Source organism: Siniperca chuatsi, linkage group LG18 (assembly GCF_020085105.1).
Source record: "Siniperca chuatsi isolate FFG_IHB_CAS linkage group LG18, ASM2008510v1, whole genome shotgun sequence".
In the NCBI taxonomy this organism is placed as follows: domain Eukaryota; kingdom Metazoa; phylum Chordata; class Actinopteri; order Centrarchiformes; family Sinipercidae; genus Siniperca; species Siniperca chuatsi.
In genome coordinates, this window is record NC_058059.1 from 14,869,548 (window position 1) to 14,889,602 (window position 20,055).

The 20,055-nt window shown below is 38.6% G+C and overlaps 1 protein-coding gene across 5 annotated transcripts in view; it reads left to right on the forward strand.

Moving 5' to 3' along the window:
• Positions 1 to 20,055, forward strand: part of LOC122865260 (rab GTPase-activating protein 1) — a 77,806-nt gene that overhangs the window by 47,243 nt on the left and 10,508 nt on the right. For 4 of the 5 annotated variants that reach the window (XM_044173422.1, XM_044173424.1, XM_044173427.1 and 1 more), the window contains 10 exons: positions 5,919 to 6,032; positions 8,297 to 8,371; positions 8,965 to 9,090; positions 9,437 to 9,580; positions 10,497 to 10,538; positions 11,080 to 11,208; positions 14,978 to 15,070; positions 16,402 to 16,512; positions 16,974 to 17,078; positions 18,066 to 18,149. In XM_044173422.1, the coding sequence (XP_044029357.1) occupies positions 5,919 to 6,032; positions 8,297 to 8,371; positions 8,965 to 9,090; positions 9,437 to 9,580; positions 10,497 to 10,538; positions 11,080 to 11,208; positions 14,978 to 15,070; positions 16,402 to 16,512; positions 16,974 to 17,078; positions 18,066 to 18,149 (1,023 nt within the window). The remainder of the gene's footprint in view (positions 1 to 5,918; positions 6,033 to 8,296; positions 8,372 to 8,964; positions 9,091 to 9,436; positions 9,581 to 10,496; positions 10,539 to 11,079; positions 11,209 to 14,977; positions 15,071 to 16,401; positions 16,513 to 16,973; positions 17,079 to 18,065; positions 18,150 to 20,055) is intronic. The other variant, XM_044173426.1, reaches the window with a different exon arrangement.

The following is a 20,055-nucleotide window of genomic DNA, read 5'->3' on the forward strand; positions in this document are numbered from 1 at the left end:
ACGAATAAGATATTTTTCATTACATGATGCTTTGTAGGTGACAAGCCTATATGGTGTTGCAACATATTGTGTATCTGTACTGAGCAAATAAATGTAATGTTATCTCAATGTATTCAAAGTTCCTTGTACTGATTACTTTGCTACGAACAGAGGCATGGATGTTTAAGATAACGTGTTTCTGTGTGAGAGAGAGCCATTAGTGTTGTTTGTGACAAATATCACTAAGTTCTTTAGAAAAAACAGACCCTTTTGCACAGTTATATTTAGTGCGGTAGAAGTCTTGGCTAAATACTGCTGGCTGAAAATCAAGTAGTGAAGTTGATAAGAAAAGTAATAGCAATACATTCACACAGAATCTTCCGTCATTTGCCAAATCGCGAGTGCTGCAGAGTAGATCGTTATAGATAAAAATAAATTGTTGCTGTGTTAACATGCTGTAAATGGACTGTAATACAGCAGCACCATATTTGTGCAAGCAGTTGGTCTGCTGAATGTGCATGCAAAGCTGCAGTGGGAAATGTTAGTGGACTCAATTGGAAAATAATACCATAAGAGAATGCAGGCCATTGTAGTTTTGGCAGTGCATGTAGTATGTGGTGTTGTCATTGCAATTTATATTGCTTCTTCCTCTGTCTGCCATCTCTGTTCTGGTCAGATACATATTTTGCCTCTCTCTCCTTGTGCTGAAGCAGTATACCAGTGCACAAATGGCACAAAAAGTAGGGCATGAGACAGATGATTAAGATTTAATGATAGATGACGCTAAGGTTGCGCTGTGGGTAGCTTGAGCATGTGCTCTATCAGTTACAGATTATTGTAAAGGAAAGACTGAAAGAATCACTGCATTTAACTGACAAGTATTTGCTTTATTAAAAAAGGAATTAAAAATTGCAGTTGTCTACTTCTGTATTTGTGATGAAAGCATCTGTCAAGGCTCTACTAATTATTTAAGAGTTAAAGTTACTGTAACATTCACTACTTTCAGTGAAATAATTAAAGTGTAGCTCTCAGGGTTGTTTAGGTTGGGGAGCAAGGTTTGTATCAAGTTTGATAAATATCACCCCATGTTCTCTTGGCATCTCAGCAGGGTTCTTTAGGAGCAGAGAAAGAATAACAGAATGACATGTCAGCTATTGTGTTGAGTCAGAGAAAATCAGGGACATAAACAATAGAGGGCTAGCTACTCAGCCTTCCCACGGAAGCCCTACGCCGGTACTTTATTCCTAGCTTTAGACACACACACACACACACACACACAGTAGTTCTGACATTTTTGGCTTACCCCCAGTGAAGAGTTTTTATTGTATGTCTGTAAGAAAAACATGCTTTATCCCTTAATTTCCATCCAGTTTATAGAAATACTGATTTCCCAACAGTACTACTCTGGCAGTTATTTGTCACTAACAGTGGACAGTTCTTATTTGCATCCATAATGTTTGTTAGGACACTTAAAAAGAAACAGCCATTTGTTGAAAGTAGGGGTTACATTTTTTAGCGATATTTTTAATAAATATCTTGTTTAATATAATATGTTTATTTGGTTGGACACTCACACTGTGTTGTATTATTGGCCTCCTTGAAATTCTGAAGCCTGTCTGGAAGTAACGCATTTCACTGTATATTGGCAAAACCATTACAGGAACAACATTTTAGGAAATTCGCTTATTCACTTTCTTGCCAAGAGTCAGATGAGAAGATCGATACCACTCTCATGTCCATGTGTTAAGTATGGAGCTAGAGCGATTAGCCTAGCTTAGCATAATGGCTGGAAGCAGGGGGAAACAGCTGGCCTGATTCTGTCACAATTTAAAAAAATCTGTCTAGCAGCACCTCTAAAGCTCCCTAATCATCAGAATTTTCATCACCATGAGGTTGCCAGGCAACCAGTGGATACTCCCAGAAATCACTCCGCCTTTTACAGCCCGTAACTCCCTGTACAACCACAACTTGACGTTTTTACATTTTATTTGTGTACGGATTCAACAAACGAAAAAACAAAGTGTTAATTAGTGGGCTTTAGAAGGGGCTTGTAGGCGTATTTTTCACCTTTGGACTGAGCCAGGCTAGTTTCCCCCTTGCTTCCAGTCTTTATGCTAAGCTAGGCTAACCGCCCCTTGGCTCTAGCTCATTACCAGTCATACAGAGATGAGAGGGGTATTGATCTTCTCACTATACTTAGCATTCTCTTTAGCTTCTCTCTCTTTTTTATCTTTCTCTGTATTGCTTAAACTCGCTCTCACGCTTCCGTCCACTACCACGATATGTTTTCTCTCCCCTCTCACGCTACCCTCATTCCAAACCTCACTTTAACTGAATAGACAGACAGACAGAAAGGAAGCTAATTGGCCATTATGTCAGAGGTCTTTGTACATGCTCTCAGCACTTGAGATAAGTATGGCTAAGTGGTGCTTGTATAAACATGGATCCTTATCATTCACTGAGAGAGTGTAGCCCAGTGTAATGGGCCCTTCACACTGGGCGCAGTAACTCCACCCCTGCGCTCTAAAATGTATCGTTACCACTGGCTTTTGCTGTGGATGAACAGATTTCTGGAGTGCCTGTGTGCAGCTAAAGTTAAACCGTTACTGATTTATTTACAGTGAATGTCTGTCTCATGTCTGTTTGGAAAAACTGAATTAGCCAGCCAGGAACAGAATATTCAAGTAAAATTATTCAGACAGCGTAAGAAGTTAAATTAGTATAATTTATAGGACTGCAACTAACGATTATTTCCATTATTGATTAATCTGCCAATTATTCAGTTTATCATTTGGTCTAAGAAATGTCAGAAAAGACTGAACTAATGCCAATCACAACTTCCCAGAGCCCAAGGTGACGTCTTTGAATGTCTTATTATTTCCGACCAAAAGTCCAAAACCAAAACATACTCAGTCCATAGTCATATATGACAAAGAGAAGCAGCAAATCCTCCAATTTGAGAGTCTGGAACCAGGGAAATTAGCATTTTTCAATATTTTTTGCTTGATAAATGACAGAAAAGACTTAATAATTATCAAAATAGTTATCAGTTATTTTTCTGTTAATCGATTAATCAACTAATCGTTTCAGTTCTAGTAAATTAGAATTGTACAGTCTGTGGTAGCAGGACACTCGGTAGAAGCAATATAACAGATTTGGGGGTTTTTGAAAATATAATTCACATTACAGATCTCCAATCAGTGGATGGGATATGTTACGTGCTATATTGAATGGCATAAAACCGTATATGTAAAACCCCAAGCGTATAACTTCCAAGGAACAGAGCCTACTCTGACCAGAACAATCAACATTACTCAAATTTCCCTAAGCATCTAGTCAAGTTGACTGTGCCTACACACACACACAGAGGCATACAGTAACTATGACTTACAGGGTGTGGTGGAAGTTGTGGAATGGACTTAAAAAATAGCCCCCTGTTGTTGGTCTGTGATCCCCATTAGCTCACTTTTGTTTTAGTATCCCTTTCTTCCTGCATTTCTTCTTATACTTGCATTATTTTTGTCTCTCTTCCTCTGTGAAAGTTGGAACAGAAACCTTGGAAAAAGGAGAGGGAGGGACTTGGTGAGTTCAGTAACAGAGAGAGCAAGAAAGTATAATTAGCTACAAAGAGAACAAGAAAAAATTAAAAAGCACTGGTGATTAAGATTAAGGAATTTCTAAGGCAGATAGGTGGCTTTAATTTACATCTACTTTGACGATGGGGTTGCAGGGTAGTTTTGCTAGTAGGAATTTTAAGCCCCCACAGAGATTAATGGTAAATTTCAGTCATGCAAAAGTGCCTTTAAGCAAGGCACAGGATGTTGAAAAACTCATGGAGTACTTTGTGACATCCCAATGTGTAGTGGAAACATTTTCCTACATGGATCATTATCACATTAATTTGCTCATTGAACGTGAGCTTGGTGAGGCATTGTTGTTACTAAGTGATGACTGAATGGAAACCCTTCTTTGCTCCTGCTGACTGTCTCATTATGCACTGATGGTATGAGAGCAGGGTCTCAGCACCAGGCTACAGAGAAAGACACAATGGATTTCTGCCTACAAAGTTAAGTGAATGCCCCATTTTTGTGTTACATCACCCAACATACAGTTCCAACTTCAGAACCACCTCACCTCCAAATACTGTATGAAGATATCTTTAAATGTGTATTTGATTTGTCATGTAATGGCTAGGGTGTCTTAGAGTAGCATTACTTATTTAGAGGCTGTTTGGTCCAAATACACTGACCATCAATAATTAATTAATGAGGGGTCATTAATCTTTGCTAGATTAGACTCTAGTCTGGAGTAGTTACTGATCTCTGTGTGTGTGTGTGTGTGTGTGTGTGTGTGTGTGTGTGTGTGTGTGTGTGTGTGTGTGTGTGTGTGTGTGTGTGTGTGTGTGTGTGTTATTTCCACTGTGTGGTGCTCTGTCATCACAGCGGTGGGATATCCCAGAGAAATATGTTGCCCCAGGCTTTCGTATATACTGTATGCAGTTGGGGTTGTGGTCACGCCTCTGTACTTGTGTGAGTGTATCCTGACCTTTTGTCCTCATATTTTTTTTAGCCATGCTAGCGACTTAGCTCTGTGGATGGCAAGGTCTGTTTGTTGATCGGTTGGCCCACCGTTTTATTAAACATGGTCAAAATTTTCATTTGTCCAGTACTTTGGTTTATGACCAGATACCTGCAAAACTAATGACATTCCTATCAGCCACAACAGCTGTACTTTGTATTTAGTGCTAATATGCTAAATAAAATAAACTAAGATGGTGAACATGGTAAACATTATACCTGCTTAGCATCAGCATGTTAGCATTGTCATTGTGAGCATGTTAGTATGCTGACGTTAGCATTCAGCTCAAAGCATCACTAATGCACAAGTACAGTTTCACAAAGCTGCTGGCATGGTTGCAGACTCTTAGTCTTGTTTTTTTCCTGCCAGTGGCACCATTCAGCCCAAATGAAAAAAGAGTACACATGCACAGCAAAACAACACCCTCGATCCCTCAAGTTATGGTGCTTATAGCTCTCTTCCTGTTTAGAGTTTTTTTGTTTCTGGTGCATACATTTTTATTCACACCTCCACTTGTCTCCTGCTCTCATCCATCTATCCGGCTCTGAGACAAAAGGTCCTTCGAGTTGATTTGCTCTCTTACAGTTCAGATTGGTGATGGTAGACGGTGTGCCGATGAAAGCCAAACAGCCTCTTATCAGCCTGGTGTTATACAGTACAGTATTTCAGTCTCTGGTTATTTTTCTTTCAAATGACCTCCTGGTTAATATTACCCTGCAGTTGGGAATCAGAGATTTTCTCAGTATTGAGTGCGAAGAATTATGTCCAATATGTCACAGGTATTTCACAAAGTTACTCAATTTTAGGCAATGAACTTTTTTATAAACATAATTGTCAGTATGTTACATGTTTCACGGAAAACTTATATGTTGAATCATGATGATGAATAATAGGAATCTCTGTGTTTGTTACATGATGTATTTGGTCAGTTTTCCTTTAATGTCATTTTTTAGTTTGTCAGAGCTGCGTAATTATTATTATTAGTAACTATTGTTTGCGTTATTTATCTAAGCTTTGGCAAGATAAGAATTTCTTGTTATAAACTGATTACAATTAGAACTGAAATGGACAGAGACAGCCAAATAGAGAGACAGGGAGAAGTTCACAGTCTGTACTGTAGAAGAGAACACTCTGTGCCACCAGTCATTCATCCTGCCCCATACTTTAAATCTCAGCAGTGTGTGATGGTCGCCACATACTGAGGAACACTGACCACTGCTGGGCCTCTATGGAATTTTTTCCCAATAGTTGTTTAATAAAACTTCCTGTGGATTCTCAAAGTGACTGAATCTTCGCCATCTTCACTTCTTTTCACCCACCTTGACCCTTTTGCCCCCCCCCCCCCCCCGTCTCATTGTCAGGAGTCTCCTCAGGACAGTGCCATCACCAGGGACATTAACAGGACATTCCCAGCTCATGACTACTTCAAAGACACTGGAGGAGATGGACAAGACTCCCTCTACAAGATCTGCAAGGTGGGACACACACGCACATGCAAGAGGATGTTTAGATTAAAGTCAACACAAGGCATTATGGAGCCAGTCAAAAATAGAAATGGATCAGCGCAGTGCACCAAGCTTCATCGACAGCTCCAGCTGACTGCATGCCCCAAGAGCTGTAAACCTTTTGTACTGTAGAGCAACTGCAGAAGCAGATCTGCAGCATGTATTCCCTTCCTCTGGTCTCCACTCTGTTCTACATGGTCTGCCTTAAGAATTTAATTTAAATACAAAAAGCATATATTCATATCCATCTTTACTGAAACTAGCCATAGTGTATCTTTTTTTTTTTTTTACACAGTTAGGTAGGTAGTTTATAGGTAGTATTTTGTGGAATTTAAATCCACACAACACAGAAATGCAACTCAAAATACATCTGTAAAATATTCATAAACATGAAAACAAATGAATTTGATGGAATTTCTACCGTCACATTCTATAACTGATTAATTATTACTGTACAACCTCTTTTTTGGGGGGGGGGTTATTATAAACATTGTGGCCCTGATGTACATTTATAGCCTCATGATTCGCAAGGATGATACTGTATTTGTGAAACTATAATTGGAGATATTTTATCTTCCTTCAGTTACACTGGTGAGACATAAACAATTGGTCTTTTTGGTAGCAGTAGCACCTGGAAATGCTAGCAATCTGCATGTGAAGTAGTTTCCCTCTAATACAGTGTAATTACTGTGTAAATGACTTGCTTTACAGTATGATAAAGTTTGTAGAGCAGTAGCGAGAGTTGTCAGAGCTAAAGGGAACCGATCATTAATTAACTGAATAGCCACACTGTTTCTGGGTGGTTCAGCGAGTTCATAACAGTCACTGCCTGTCTAGGAAAGCAACATAAGTTTCTAATCGAACAAACACACACACACACACACACACACACTAGTTTCTACTATAATCAGTCCTCCTGCACAGCTGACTCTCACTCACCGGTATGCACACACACATATACGCAAACCTGGCAACTTGTCACAAAATACTTATTGATCGTGAAGTACCAGTGCTTTCTTTCTCATGAGAATGAACATGTGTATATACAGTTGAGAAATTTCAACCTATAGTTCCATAATCCCACATGTGGTGTGGCTGCAGTTTGTTCACAGTATTTTTTTTTTGATTTTCATTTCATTCATTATGTATAACTCAGGTGAGGGCATCCATCTGTTCCCAGACAAGCACCTCCTCAGGTGTGTTTGAATAATTCAGTGGGCCCTCTTTTTCCTCTGTGTGTGGATTGATCCACACTTTGTCTGTTTGACTTGTACTCATTATTTGTGTTTGTAGCTCAGTAGGCCACTACAGCCCTTTTCCAAACTCTCTTTCTTGCTCCTCCCCTCATATTTACTCCATTTTCTCCATACCAACATCTCTCTCCGACCTTTTCCTTTCCCTCTTTGCCCTTTCCTTCCTGTTCGTTTTTTTAACAGTCTCCACTCAATTTACTCCATCCCTCACTCCAGATCCTACCCTCAGCTATGTCTTCCTTTACTGCTATTCTAATACCAATAACGGGGCACTTCATAATAAGTCAGTGTGTTTGTCATACAGCATACAGTACCAAAACGACTTCAACTTTAGATTTCTAAAAAGGGAATATAAATGACTAGATATTTCTCTCAACAGCTTGTACAACTTAATTCAAGTGCTCTCTAGTCTTCTGTGGGCTCAAAAACCAAATATTTATACACATTTTATTTGACTGATATGATGGTGGATAGACAATGGTAGTCTTTATTTTTGTGTGTGTAATTTCTCAACTTCTCTTTAATTTTTTTTCTGTTTATTGTAAAGCTGTGTTAAGCTTCCAGTGACGCTTGAGCCACATGGATGTCTTTCTTACTAACTGTCAAATACAAGTTCAGTATTTACTGATATTGAACTTGCCCTGGGCTTTGTGTGCCAATTCCGATGAATGAAGAAATATTTTACTCTTTTTGTTCAAATAACCCACAACCTTTTTACTTTGGTTCCCCCTTTCACATTACATTTCATCAGCTGATTCTGTGTTAAAATCATAAATACTGTTTAAAAATCTTGGTTTGAATCAGCTACAGGCCTTAGCTGCAAGGTGCACATTTATACTAACACCTATTATACAATAATTGGACAGCAATTTTGTATAAATTATTTTATCATCATTTCATATCATCCCTCATTAGTTTTTGAATTCACTGTGAAACTTATTTACTAACCTTGTGCCTGTTTGCCTCTGTCCTCTCTTTCAGGCTTACTCTGTTTATGATGAGGAGATTGGCTACTGCCAGGGGCAATCCTTCTTGGCTGCTGTGCTGCTGCTGCACGTGAGTTCACATATCAGCAGGGTCCAGCAAATTCTAGCTTTTCAAACAATTTCAAGAGCTGAGGGGGACTGTTTTGTTTTCATTTGACATCGGTATCTTTTTTGACATTCTGCAGTGCTGGAGGATTGGCCTGCCTTATGTTGAATGTCTTGGAGGCATGTCTGCAGTATATTCAGTGTAGGATGTGATGTGCATGATGTACTGTTATTGCACAAAAGCAGTTTGAGAAAGATTTCAGATGCGGGGTAGCATCTGTGGGATACTGACATTTTGTTTTTATGCATAATATGTTCGTGTTCATCTGTCGCCCAAGATTCACTTGCCTTTAAGCATCCTTGCAGTTTGGGGACATGTCAACTCTGCCACCTAATGGAAAAACTATGTCAATGTTTTCTAAGAAGCTGATGGACACTTTTTTTTAAAAACGTAGAAACATTTTAAGGAGTTATTTAACAAGTAGAAGGTAGTTTATATGTATTTATATGGGAAAGCTGAAGTAAAAGATTTGTCATATTAGTCTCATCTGAAACCTGTATCATTAGGATATGAATTGGCATGAGGAACTAATTACTAAATCTCTTGGTCTTTTTCAGATGCCGGAGGAGCAAGCTTTCAGTGTTCTGGTCAAGATCATGTTTGATTACGGGCTTAGGGACCTTTTCAAGCAGAACTTTGAAGATCTGCATTGCAAGTTCTTCCAACTTGAGAGACTCATGCAGGTATGTGTGTTGCATTTGCAAGTGCTTTTGTGGTTGTCTTCACTGTTGGTGTACGATTTGTCTGTTTACTGACTAGTGCTACTTTTTGTTCTCTCCATGACCTTGTTAACCCTGTTCTACATCGATATGTCCTCCTCCTCCTCCTCCTCCTCCTCATCTTCTCCTTTCCCCCATATACTTTCATTCTGTCTTTAACTTTTTTCTTCATTACATTATTATTTACCTCTCTCCTCTTTCTTTCCCTCCTCATTATTCCTTCTACTTGTCTCCCTCCCCACGCACCTGTCTCTTTATTCATTTTCTCTTCCTCCTCCCCTCTGTCTGTCATTTGCTTTCTCTTAAACAGGAATATATACCAGACCTGTACAACCATTTCCTGAATGTGGGTCTGGAGGCTCATATGTATGCCTCTCAGTGGTTCCTCACCCTCTTCACAGCCAAGTTCCCTCTTTACATGGTCTTCCATATCATTGACCTGCTACTGTGTGAGGTTGGTAATAAAGGCATAAAGACACAATGCAACTTTACTGGCTGCAATTCACACATATTTATGGAAATGTGCATTTTGTTGTGTTACAGACTTAATTTTCAATTCCAACCATTAACATTCCAACAATTAATTTATTTTTGCTATTTATGCACACACAATATCCCATACTGACAAAGAGAAAACTGTTCTTAGACATGTAAACAATGACAAGTAATGACACTGAAATACAGAAGTTTTGATCATCTATGTGATGTCTCTAGAAGCTGACTGACTGATTAGTTGACTGTGGCAAATTCAAGCACTAAAGTTCCCAGGAGTTGAAATAATAATAAAATATGAAGTATGAAATACAATAAGTTTGAAACAATGAACACTCTTCCAGGAACTGCCTGTTAGGTCAAAGTCACAAAAAAATGTATCCACTTAAAGGAGAGCATGGAGAAAATAATTTATTGTCTAATGAGACAAAAATTGTTTTTTCTCATTCATCACCTGAATAATACCATTGCTATGGTGATGCGTGGCACCATGATGCTGTAATGATGCATCACAGCAGCAGGAACTGGCCAGCCAAATCCTCTGTAGAGAAATGGTAAGTTTGTAGTTTTTCAAATTCCTTCCCATGAAGTCTGACAGCGCTGACAAATAATCTGCAAGGAAGAGTAGGAGACGCAAATTCAAATATGCAAAGATAGTCATTGAGTACTGTGTGTCCATTGATGGCAAAAAATATTTTAAAGTAAGTCAATAACACAGCAAAATGATACAGGATGCACTGTTTGTGCACATACCACACATGCACACACCTAAAATGTTCTTTTTTTTTTTTACACTTGAACCCATATTTTACGTTAATTTCTTTGAACCTACAGTAACTCGATACACCATGAATCTGAAAATGTGTCTTTATTTTCAGGGCATCAGTGTGATCTTCAATGTAGCCCTGGCACTTCTGAAGGTAAGGTAGAGCACACAAATATGAATACACATAAACATATGCACGCACGCACGCACGCACGCACGCACGCACACACACACACACACACACACACACACACACACACACACACACACACACACACACACACACACACACACACACACACACACACACACACACAAACAACAACAACAGCTTTGAGTAGAAACAGAAATCCACAAAAGAAAATCCAACCATGGAAATATTTTACACGTCTGCACATGCAGTGTCATCCCACTGTTCTGTGCTGAAAACAGACCACATGCTTTTAATTGAAAGTGAGTTTGGCCTCAAAAATACTTCTATCTCTTGCTTATTTTTATATTTCAGCTGGTTTCTCACAAACCTCTTATTTATCATATTCAGTTTGTTTTAACAATTCAGAAAATTGTCTCAATCAGTGAGGATCATGCTGTGTCACGTTGCAAAAACGGAAATAAGTGTCTGCCCAACAGGCTACTCTAGCTTGTGTAAATGTCTGCCTCATGTACTTTTGTGTTCCCATCCTTATTTTCCTCAGACATCAAAAGACGATCTGATCCAAACAGACTTTGAGGGGGCGCTCAAATTCTTTCGTGTCCCGGTTCCAAAGAGGTACCGTTCTGAGGAAAATGCAAAGAAACTGATGGAGCTGGCCTGTAGCATGAAGGTGAGTTTAGAGTTAAAAAAAAGAATGGAATAGAGTCTCAGTTCACTATTAACACACAGTAGCTATGCCTGTTCAGCTTTGCATCCTTCATACAAACATCTGAGACTTCAGGTTCAGCTCTGTATTCATTTCAAAGTGTTGTTAGTAACCTCATTTTCATTTTGAGTAAAAATAGAAATGTATGCAAGTCCCTTATAATATATTTGAAATATTAGAAACGTTAAAAGTTAAATGTAATGGATTGAATGGATGGATGGATAAAACCAGTTTGTAGTCCAGCAGTGCTGCTTCAACACCACTAGGGGCCACTTTTGAACTTTAAATCAAGTTGAACAGATGCAGTGAACACACACACACACACACACACACACACACACACACACACACACACACACACACACACACACACACACACACACACACACACACACACACATCTATCTCTTTTTCTGTCTCTGTCTCTTAATCACACACTCACACCTGTGTCCTGACCTGTTTTGAACAGCCTGGCCTAGTTTAGAGGGCCTGACTTTGAAGGTAACTTTAGGCAGAGATATTTATTAGCACAAACTCTGTAAAGGAGCCCACATAGCGAGAATTTTGAGCTTTTTGGTTCTCCGTTAGTCAGGTAGACAGCAGAGGGACACATCACTCCAGTAGATAAATATCTAGTGGAACTAAACCAAGGCAAATGGACTTGCTGTGCGGTCCGTACTCATCTTAGAAGCATCAGTTGTGAACATAAATTAATGAGTTTGGGCTGATGAGGCCTCTCAAAGGGGATTCAAAACCACTATAAAAGCACATTTCTTTCTTTCTTGTGCTGCTTTTGACTCATCTATATGGTTTATATAATTATTAAGCTTGGCTATGCTTGTGTTTGTACCCATTTGAATAAAATACCTTCATGCAGTTACATAGAAGCATATTGACTCACCATCTACTGCATACTGCTTTAAGAAGTTATTTCCAGCACATTGTTTGGCAAGAGAAGTCATTTGGAAAATTGACCTCAGTGAGTACTGCAATGTTGGAGCTGGAAATTAAATCTGAGTCAAGGTAGGCTAATCTGAAGCTTGGATGTCGCTATAGGGGGATTAACTGACCAGATTACTGGTGCCCTCAATTGAATGACGATACTGACTTCTGATTGGAGCACAAATCTTTCTGGGTTGCCAGGTCCTCTAACTTTATTGCCCATTTTAGCTCAGCTTTACCAGGTATCTCAGATATCTCATGGTGCTGTTTTAAAAAAGATTAAAATGTTGGATTTTTACATTTGAATTACCTACCTGTGGATGTATCCATGTACTGTACATTTTCATGCCAAAAAAAGCACTTTATTGGTTGCATGGACTTTATATTTATACGTGTGTGTGTGTGTGTGTGTGTGTGTATATATATATATATATATATATATATATATATATATATATATATATATATATAAGGTCAAACATCCTGGCCATCGACCCTTTGAACTATTGACTCCTTCCTCACCTGCAGGTTGTTGTAAGCTTAAGGAATCAGTGAGATGGCATATCTATATTTTAACTACAGTACGGTAATAGTAGTGCTGAGTGTCTGTTTGAGTTCTAGTAGATGGTATTAAGAGAAAAACTCTTTAAACTACTTAGTAATTGTGGCCAAAGGTCATTAGAATTTGAATATATTTTAAGTGAATATGTGACAAATAGTCATAAACTACAGTCAGGTCACAAAATGTATTCAGGAGACAATCTCAGGGTCAAACTAGGGTCATTTATTTTGTCTCGGTGTGTAGTTGTTACACCTACTTTTTCTTCTTGTCTGCCAACCTTTTGACTTCTAAAGCTAATATATGCAAATTGCCCAGGGAATTTAAATGAAAAGCATATTTTTTTTGTTTGCTTGTGTGTTTTAGTTTTCATCTACCTCAGAGCTCTCTATTTTCTGTCTAGTACATATGAACCTATATGCATAGGTATTTGTATACAGTTAACAGCTACATATGGTTACAGCTTTCCCGCTGGTGTGTTAAACTTTTGGAAGATTTTCAGACGGTTGCTTTTTGTGTTGCAGAAACAAAACATCAGCAATGAAGAAAGCTTGTAATAGGTTTTTTTTTTGATTCAGAAGAGCAGAGAGTGATCAGCCTGAGAGAGAACAGGTGGTTTTACAATATGCCTCTTCTAGTTGCTAGTGTACTTTAAGAAAACAGTACTGATGGTACAGCACAGGTAATTTGCTAATTTATAATTGATCCACGTGACAGACATGTAAGATGAGAAATATTTTATGTCTATAAACTATAGCTGTGCTTGAGAGAACGGTGGTTCTCTAAGTAGTGACATCTGGAGACCCAGCTGTCTGTCAAGGCTGAGAGAGAAAGCAGGAAAAAAGAATGAGAAAGGAGATGGATGAGGCAACTCCTGCCCTGAAGGACCTCTTGTACCTTTTCTCCCTGTTGTCAGTCTCCCATTTACAGAGCAGAACATGCGACCAAATACACTCTTAGAGTGCGCACGCATGCGCACACATGCAGAGACACACTTAGAGCAGGACAACATATGGACCACAGTGTCCCAGTTCTGCCAACATCATTAGGTGATGAGTGCTGGGAGCATTTGGATCATCTGATTTACTGTATTATAACACTAAACCTGAGATTGTAACACGCACATGCACGCAAAGACAATGGTGCATTCATGTTGCAGCCGTAACTAGATGCATTAAAATCCACAGACTGGACAAGCACGTCTTAGTTTGTACACAGTGTTGGTTCTCTCTTTCATGCAGAAAATCAGGCACGTAGTGTTCATTGTATGGTAGCTGTCTGTAAAAAAAAAAAAAAAAAAAAGGCAGCAGCTGGGCAGTGAAAGGCCTGTTGATGAAATTGCCTAAATGCAGTGTGTGTGTTTGCGACCTGCAACTGTAGGCATGAATGTGTCTGTAAGTGTGTGTGTGTGTGTGTGTGTGTGTGTGTGTGTGTGTTTAAATGGAACACTGTTTTGGGTGATCAGAGGCACCACTGAACCCGAACTCTGTCTACTGAACTTTGTGTTCACCACAACAACATGAAAAATAGTATGAAGTGCTGAAATGTAGCTTTACCTGCCCTGAGAAACTTGTTCAACCAGAGAATTTCAGGTTCCTTCAGAATAACAGTTACAAGACACAAAAGCTACAAAAGTGTGTAATTGATTATACAATGTCATCCATGATTAGAAAATACAGTGTTATCTCAGTCAGCCGTTCATGTACACATGTACACTGCCTTCAGGGAACATTAAGCCCCTGTTAATGTGTATGTTTTGGTTTTACAGCCTCAAAATGCTATAATCTTTGATTTCTGTGTATTGTAGTAGCTTTACATATTACATTTTTGCATAAATCTAAGAACTTTTTAAAACTCAACAAAACAGTAAGGTGGCATGAGTTACTCTGGACTGTGTGGACAGTGATAGCTATACCATCAAACTGGCTCAGCAGACAGAAATTAACAGTAGCAAATTGGGCCTGTAATCTCTGCATATGTTCCATTACATCTTATTCAAAAGCTGGACTGGACTAAAGAACGCAACACTCCAGCAAAGATTATAAAAATTGTGTGCTTGTTTATAAAAGATTGGAAAGATTCTTCTCTGGCAGCCACCTTTAGTGCACGAGCCAAAGACTATTGTGCTAGTTTATATTTATATTTTTCATCATGTGGATAATTGCAATTATGTGTGTGTGATGCAGTTGATGAGTACCAAATGTTTGTTTCTCGGCTCTCACTGCCCAACAGATCAGCCAGAAAAAGCTGAAGAAATTTGAGAAGGAGTACCATACCATAAGGGAGCAGCAGGAGCAACAGGAGGCCCCCATCGAGAGATATGAGGTAGACAAGCAGACAATATTCACATGCGCACATTAAGCATTAGAAATTAAAAGTTGGTTCTTCTAACAACAATAACCAACTTCGTTGGTTTATATATTATATTTATATAAATAAATAGTGTATAATTTAACTATTTTAGTATCCAAAGTATTATATTTGATCTCACAACTCTGTAACTCTTTAATAGTGGATTGTGTTAATACTACATGTTACTACATAGCATTTAAACAACCACCATATTCTGACAGATTTTCCAATGACCAGAATAAATTTATATATATCTTTTTTTAATTTTTTTTTTATTGTAGACCTTGACAGTCCTTGTTTGTGGAAGAAAAACTACATAGCACCAAAAAAGCCATTAATTGTACATGCCATAAGTCATCTCAAGAGTAACGGGTTGGTTGTGTATAGTACGAGATCATCAATTACAGTGACTGAACTTCTGCCTTGTTTGTTCTTAAAAAATGCCTCTAACAAGCAAATACCATTTTTTGTATGTCAAAAGAGGCATCTTGAGATGTTTGTATTATTGCTTTTTGAGAGGATTTTCATACACTCAACCATTAAGCGACAACTTAATAAAGTTGACTGCAGCCAGATATTGGTTCAGTCAAATTATCATAGTTTATCATGACTTTATGACGAATCATTTGTTTTGACATGAAAAACATTAGAATTATTTTCCCAGAATGAGAGGTGAGCAGGGATATTTCAATGAAAAGCATTATTTGCAATGACAGACTTGCGCGTAAGTCACCATGCAAGAAAGTTGGGTAAACTTCACAAAATGCCATCTTCAGTAAGAAAATGTTGCGCTATTTTTAAAATCTTTTTTTGGAAGTAGGAATTCTCAAGATTTCATAATATCTAAACTTTATCCCCTTAACTCTTCTGCTTGTCATCTCTGGGAAAATATATTACATTATTTTTTTAATACAGCTGTCTGTTGTTGTTAATGATGTACAAACAGGTTATGTCCTGTTAAACATTACATTCTCACCTGATCACAGTTAACTTTTACACTCACATAATCTCATTCTGTATATTGTTGCATTACTCTAGAAACCAGGAAGATGCTTACACATTCATTCGCAACTCTTCATGATTAACTTCTTTTCCCTGCTCTGCTGTCTCTCACTATCGCTTTCCTTCCTCTTTCATGCACCCTTACTTCTCTCCGTTCATATGCTCTTCTGTTTTGCTGTCCCACTCTGTTTCTTGTTTTATCTTTTTGTCTTTGTCTTTATCTGTCATCGCTCGGGTGTTCTGGTGACAATTTGTTTTTCCTGCTCTCTTTTTCCTCTCTCTCTCTCTCTTCCTCCGTCCAGCGGGAGAACCGCCGTTTGCAAGAGGCTAACATGCGTTTGGAGCAGGAGAATGACGACCTGGCACATGAACTAGTCAGCAGCAAGATAGCCCTGCGCAAAGACCTCGACAACGTAAGCCAAAGAGAAAGACTATATTTGTGTAATTTTATGACTATGTGTGTGTACAGATGTTTATAAAAATGTGAGTCGTCACTTCTTTAAAGACATTTAACAGAAGCAAGTATGCGGTATATGTGGCAACAGTTGTGCAAGAACTGAAAAAACATGAGGGCGAGTGAAAGCATAAGTATGTTTGTGCAACAAAAACACATACATGTAGCCATACTTTTATTTACACAGAACCTTGATTTACACAACTTCAAAATGTCATTAGTGTGTGTGTGTGTGTGTGTGTGTGTGTGTGTGTGTGTGTGTGTGTGTGTGTGAGAGAGAGACAGGGAATGCACATTTGTGTGTATCATTTTGGCTTACCTTGCAAATAGAGACATTAGAGAGAAACCTAAGAGACGTAGGGCAAGTCTAACTTTCAGTGACCTCATCAACATTGGGTTATTTTGCCGTGTGTGTGTCAGGCTGAAGAGAAGGCGGACGCCCTAAATAAAGAGTTGCTGCTGACCAAACAGAAACTGGTGGACTCTGAGGACGAGAAGAGACGACTGGAGGAAGAGTCTGCACAGGTTAGAGCCAACAACGAGGCACTTCTGTCTCAATTGAAACTGAGCTTGTGTGGAGCACAGCTGATGTCTAAAATCTATGTTTTTCTTTAAATCTCATGTAGCACACAGAGTTACAGATAGTAGGAAAGGGTCAGCACTATTGCAATACAAATTCTCAGGTGAAGGCATTATCAGAAATATTGTGAAAGGACGCTGCTTAAATCTGCTGTCCTGGGGTCAAGAAGGGGACTAGCAGGACGTATGCGATATTAATGTGACAGGCTGTGACTGAGCAGTCTATCTTATGGTCTGCAGGTTTTTATTCAAAAGTGTGTTAATTAGTATAAAAACCTGTGGACTCATGGCATTTTGGCTTGTCTTTTAGTTTATTATACTGTTTATTAAAAACAAGGCTGTAATTCATTTAATACTGAAGTAGCAGTGCTGATCATACCATAACTGAGTTAGTGAAGCTGTATTTATACTTATGCATTAAGGGGTTATGCCATACGCAAATGCACCCCTGAGGCTACACCATAGCTGATGTGCGCTTCCTAAAAAACACGCTGGGGCTACGGTGGCAACAGACATACCACGTGGGGACCGCAAGGGCTTCCTCTATCATCTGTGTCATTTCTATAAAGACCCATGACTCCCCACAGTCAGACCTCCACAATGTCAAAGAATTTCAGTTGATCTTTGATGTTGAATTTTCTTTTTTGTGTTTGAGTTCAATGAAGTCAGAGGACATACCTGCTGCCCTCTGTTCTCGTGTGTTCACTGCTGTCCTCCAAATGTCTCCTGTCCTTCTTGAGTGTGTAGGTGTAGCTGTAAGTGATTTATGTGCTTGCATAGAGGTTGTGTAGAGGGCGTGACTTTGCCCTGAGCTTCCAGTCTGCCAATACCTTTCTCTGTCTTCTTTACATGTCATGGCAGTCTGGGGCCTCTGATTCTGCTTCTGTCCTTTGTCTCTGCCCTGCAACAGCATCTGTGTGTTTGTTTCCACAGCTGAAGGAGATGTGCAGACGAGAGCTTGATAAATCTGAATCTGAGATTAAGAAGAACGGCTCCATTATTGGAGAATATAAGCAGGTAAGTACTTTATATCTGAAACTTGTGCTTTAGAATTTATTGTGTACAGAAATCACTTAAAGACTTAAATTAAGAAGTTTAATAACTGTTTATTCCTTCCACTTTGCATATACAGTACTATCAGCCTTGCTGTTTAAATCTTATTACTGAAGTGTGTCTCTTTCCTCACAAGTACATTTTAGAGAAGTGAAACTGTTAGGGCTGCCACTAACGACTATTTTTCTATAAACTACAGATTAATCGATTAATCTAAATGATTAATTTTCCTCCAAACAGAGGAGGAAACAGAGGTTTACATATTAAAGCGCAAAACTGTAGGTTTAAACTGGCAACTCCAACATGATAAAAAATAAATACACACTGGTTCCGTCAATCAATGTAAAATAAGCCCAGATTCTAACCTAAACATTTTCTCGAACACTTATTCAATGGAATTTCTAAGGGAGCAGGCAGACGACTTTATGGCTTCATATTAAACAGCTACAAGGACAAAAGATATTAAAAAGCACTCTTTACTAATAAATAGACAACACTATGGTTTCAGAAACGCAACCCAACGTCATGCTGCGGTGGCCAATCCGGCAATCAGACCAGTCAAACGGCTCCACAGTCAGTAAATCAGTTCATGGACCAAACTATGATACTCTCCCAGCTTCGACGTCTGGCTTGCAGTCTATGCTGAAAATAGCAACACCACGAAGCGTCCTTTGGTTTGTGCTTATTGCTTATTTGAGAGAGAGAGAGAGAGAGAGAGAGAGAGAGAGAGAGAGAGACAGCTGTGGTTGAGCGACAAAGAGAATGAATAAGGAGAGGGAGCACCAGTAGGAGAAGGAGGTGAATCAGAGGAATAAAACGTTATTTTCTATACAGCGGCTGTGTTCTAAAGCACAAATAAACACACACCCACACCGCCGCGCTAACGTCATGACGCAGCAATTGCTTAGTGATATTGAAGAAAAACAATGAAAAACCATGCATTGGTTAAAAATATTGATGTCGACACATTTTCAGCATCAACGTCGAGGCAGCCCTAGAAACTGTAAACTGAGGCACACCCACCCCAGTTTCCTTTAATCTTTTTTTGAACAACTTTATTTGTGATTTTATCATCACAAATAACATCATAACCCCTTCTACAATCTGTGTAACCCTCCCACCAGCCCAAGCCAGGACAAATCCCCAAGGCTCTTAAAAGTAGCAATCAATACACCATCTAATACAGAAATACAAAAATGTAACTATACAATTATACCAATGTATGTATGTTAAATGTATACATCCTAATACGTAAACATATATACCTAAAATGAAATACAAAAATAAGAAATGTAAGACGAGAAAAGATGATAAATTAAAAAAAATAAATAAATAAAAGCAAAGAGCAAGAAGCAAGATATACACGTGAACATCATAATCACATGGAGTTGTTCCTCACAGTCAGAGCATACTGTATCTCACATCCTGGGAAGTGTTAGGGGTCCACCAAATACCACTGACATACACTAATCACATACCGGAGACAATGCAATCCCAAGAGGGATACTTCTTCCACATATTCCACGAAGTGTGATCAAGTCATACTGAATTTTGTCCATCTATTGTATCTTGAAATGTCTTTGTGTTAATTCCTATCATATAAAATATAGTATGTTTTGTGTCACGTTGTTAGAGCATTCATTCATCAATAAGTTTATTTGTAGACCAAATAAAAGAGTGCTTCTCACAGAACAACGCATTAAAAACCAAACAATAATTGAAAGCAACAGGCAAACCATACAAGTAAATAAAAGATATTAAAATGGACCTGAATAAAATTAAAATAAAATTGAATCAAATGAATAGATGAAGAATAAAATAATAGATAAAATATATATACGATGACTCAGCCAGCCTCGTGCAGGTCGTT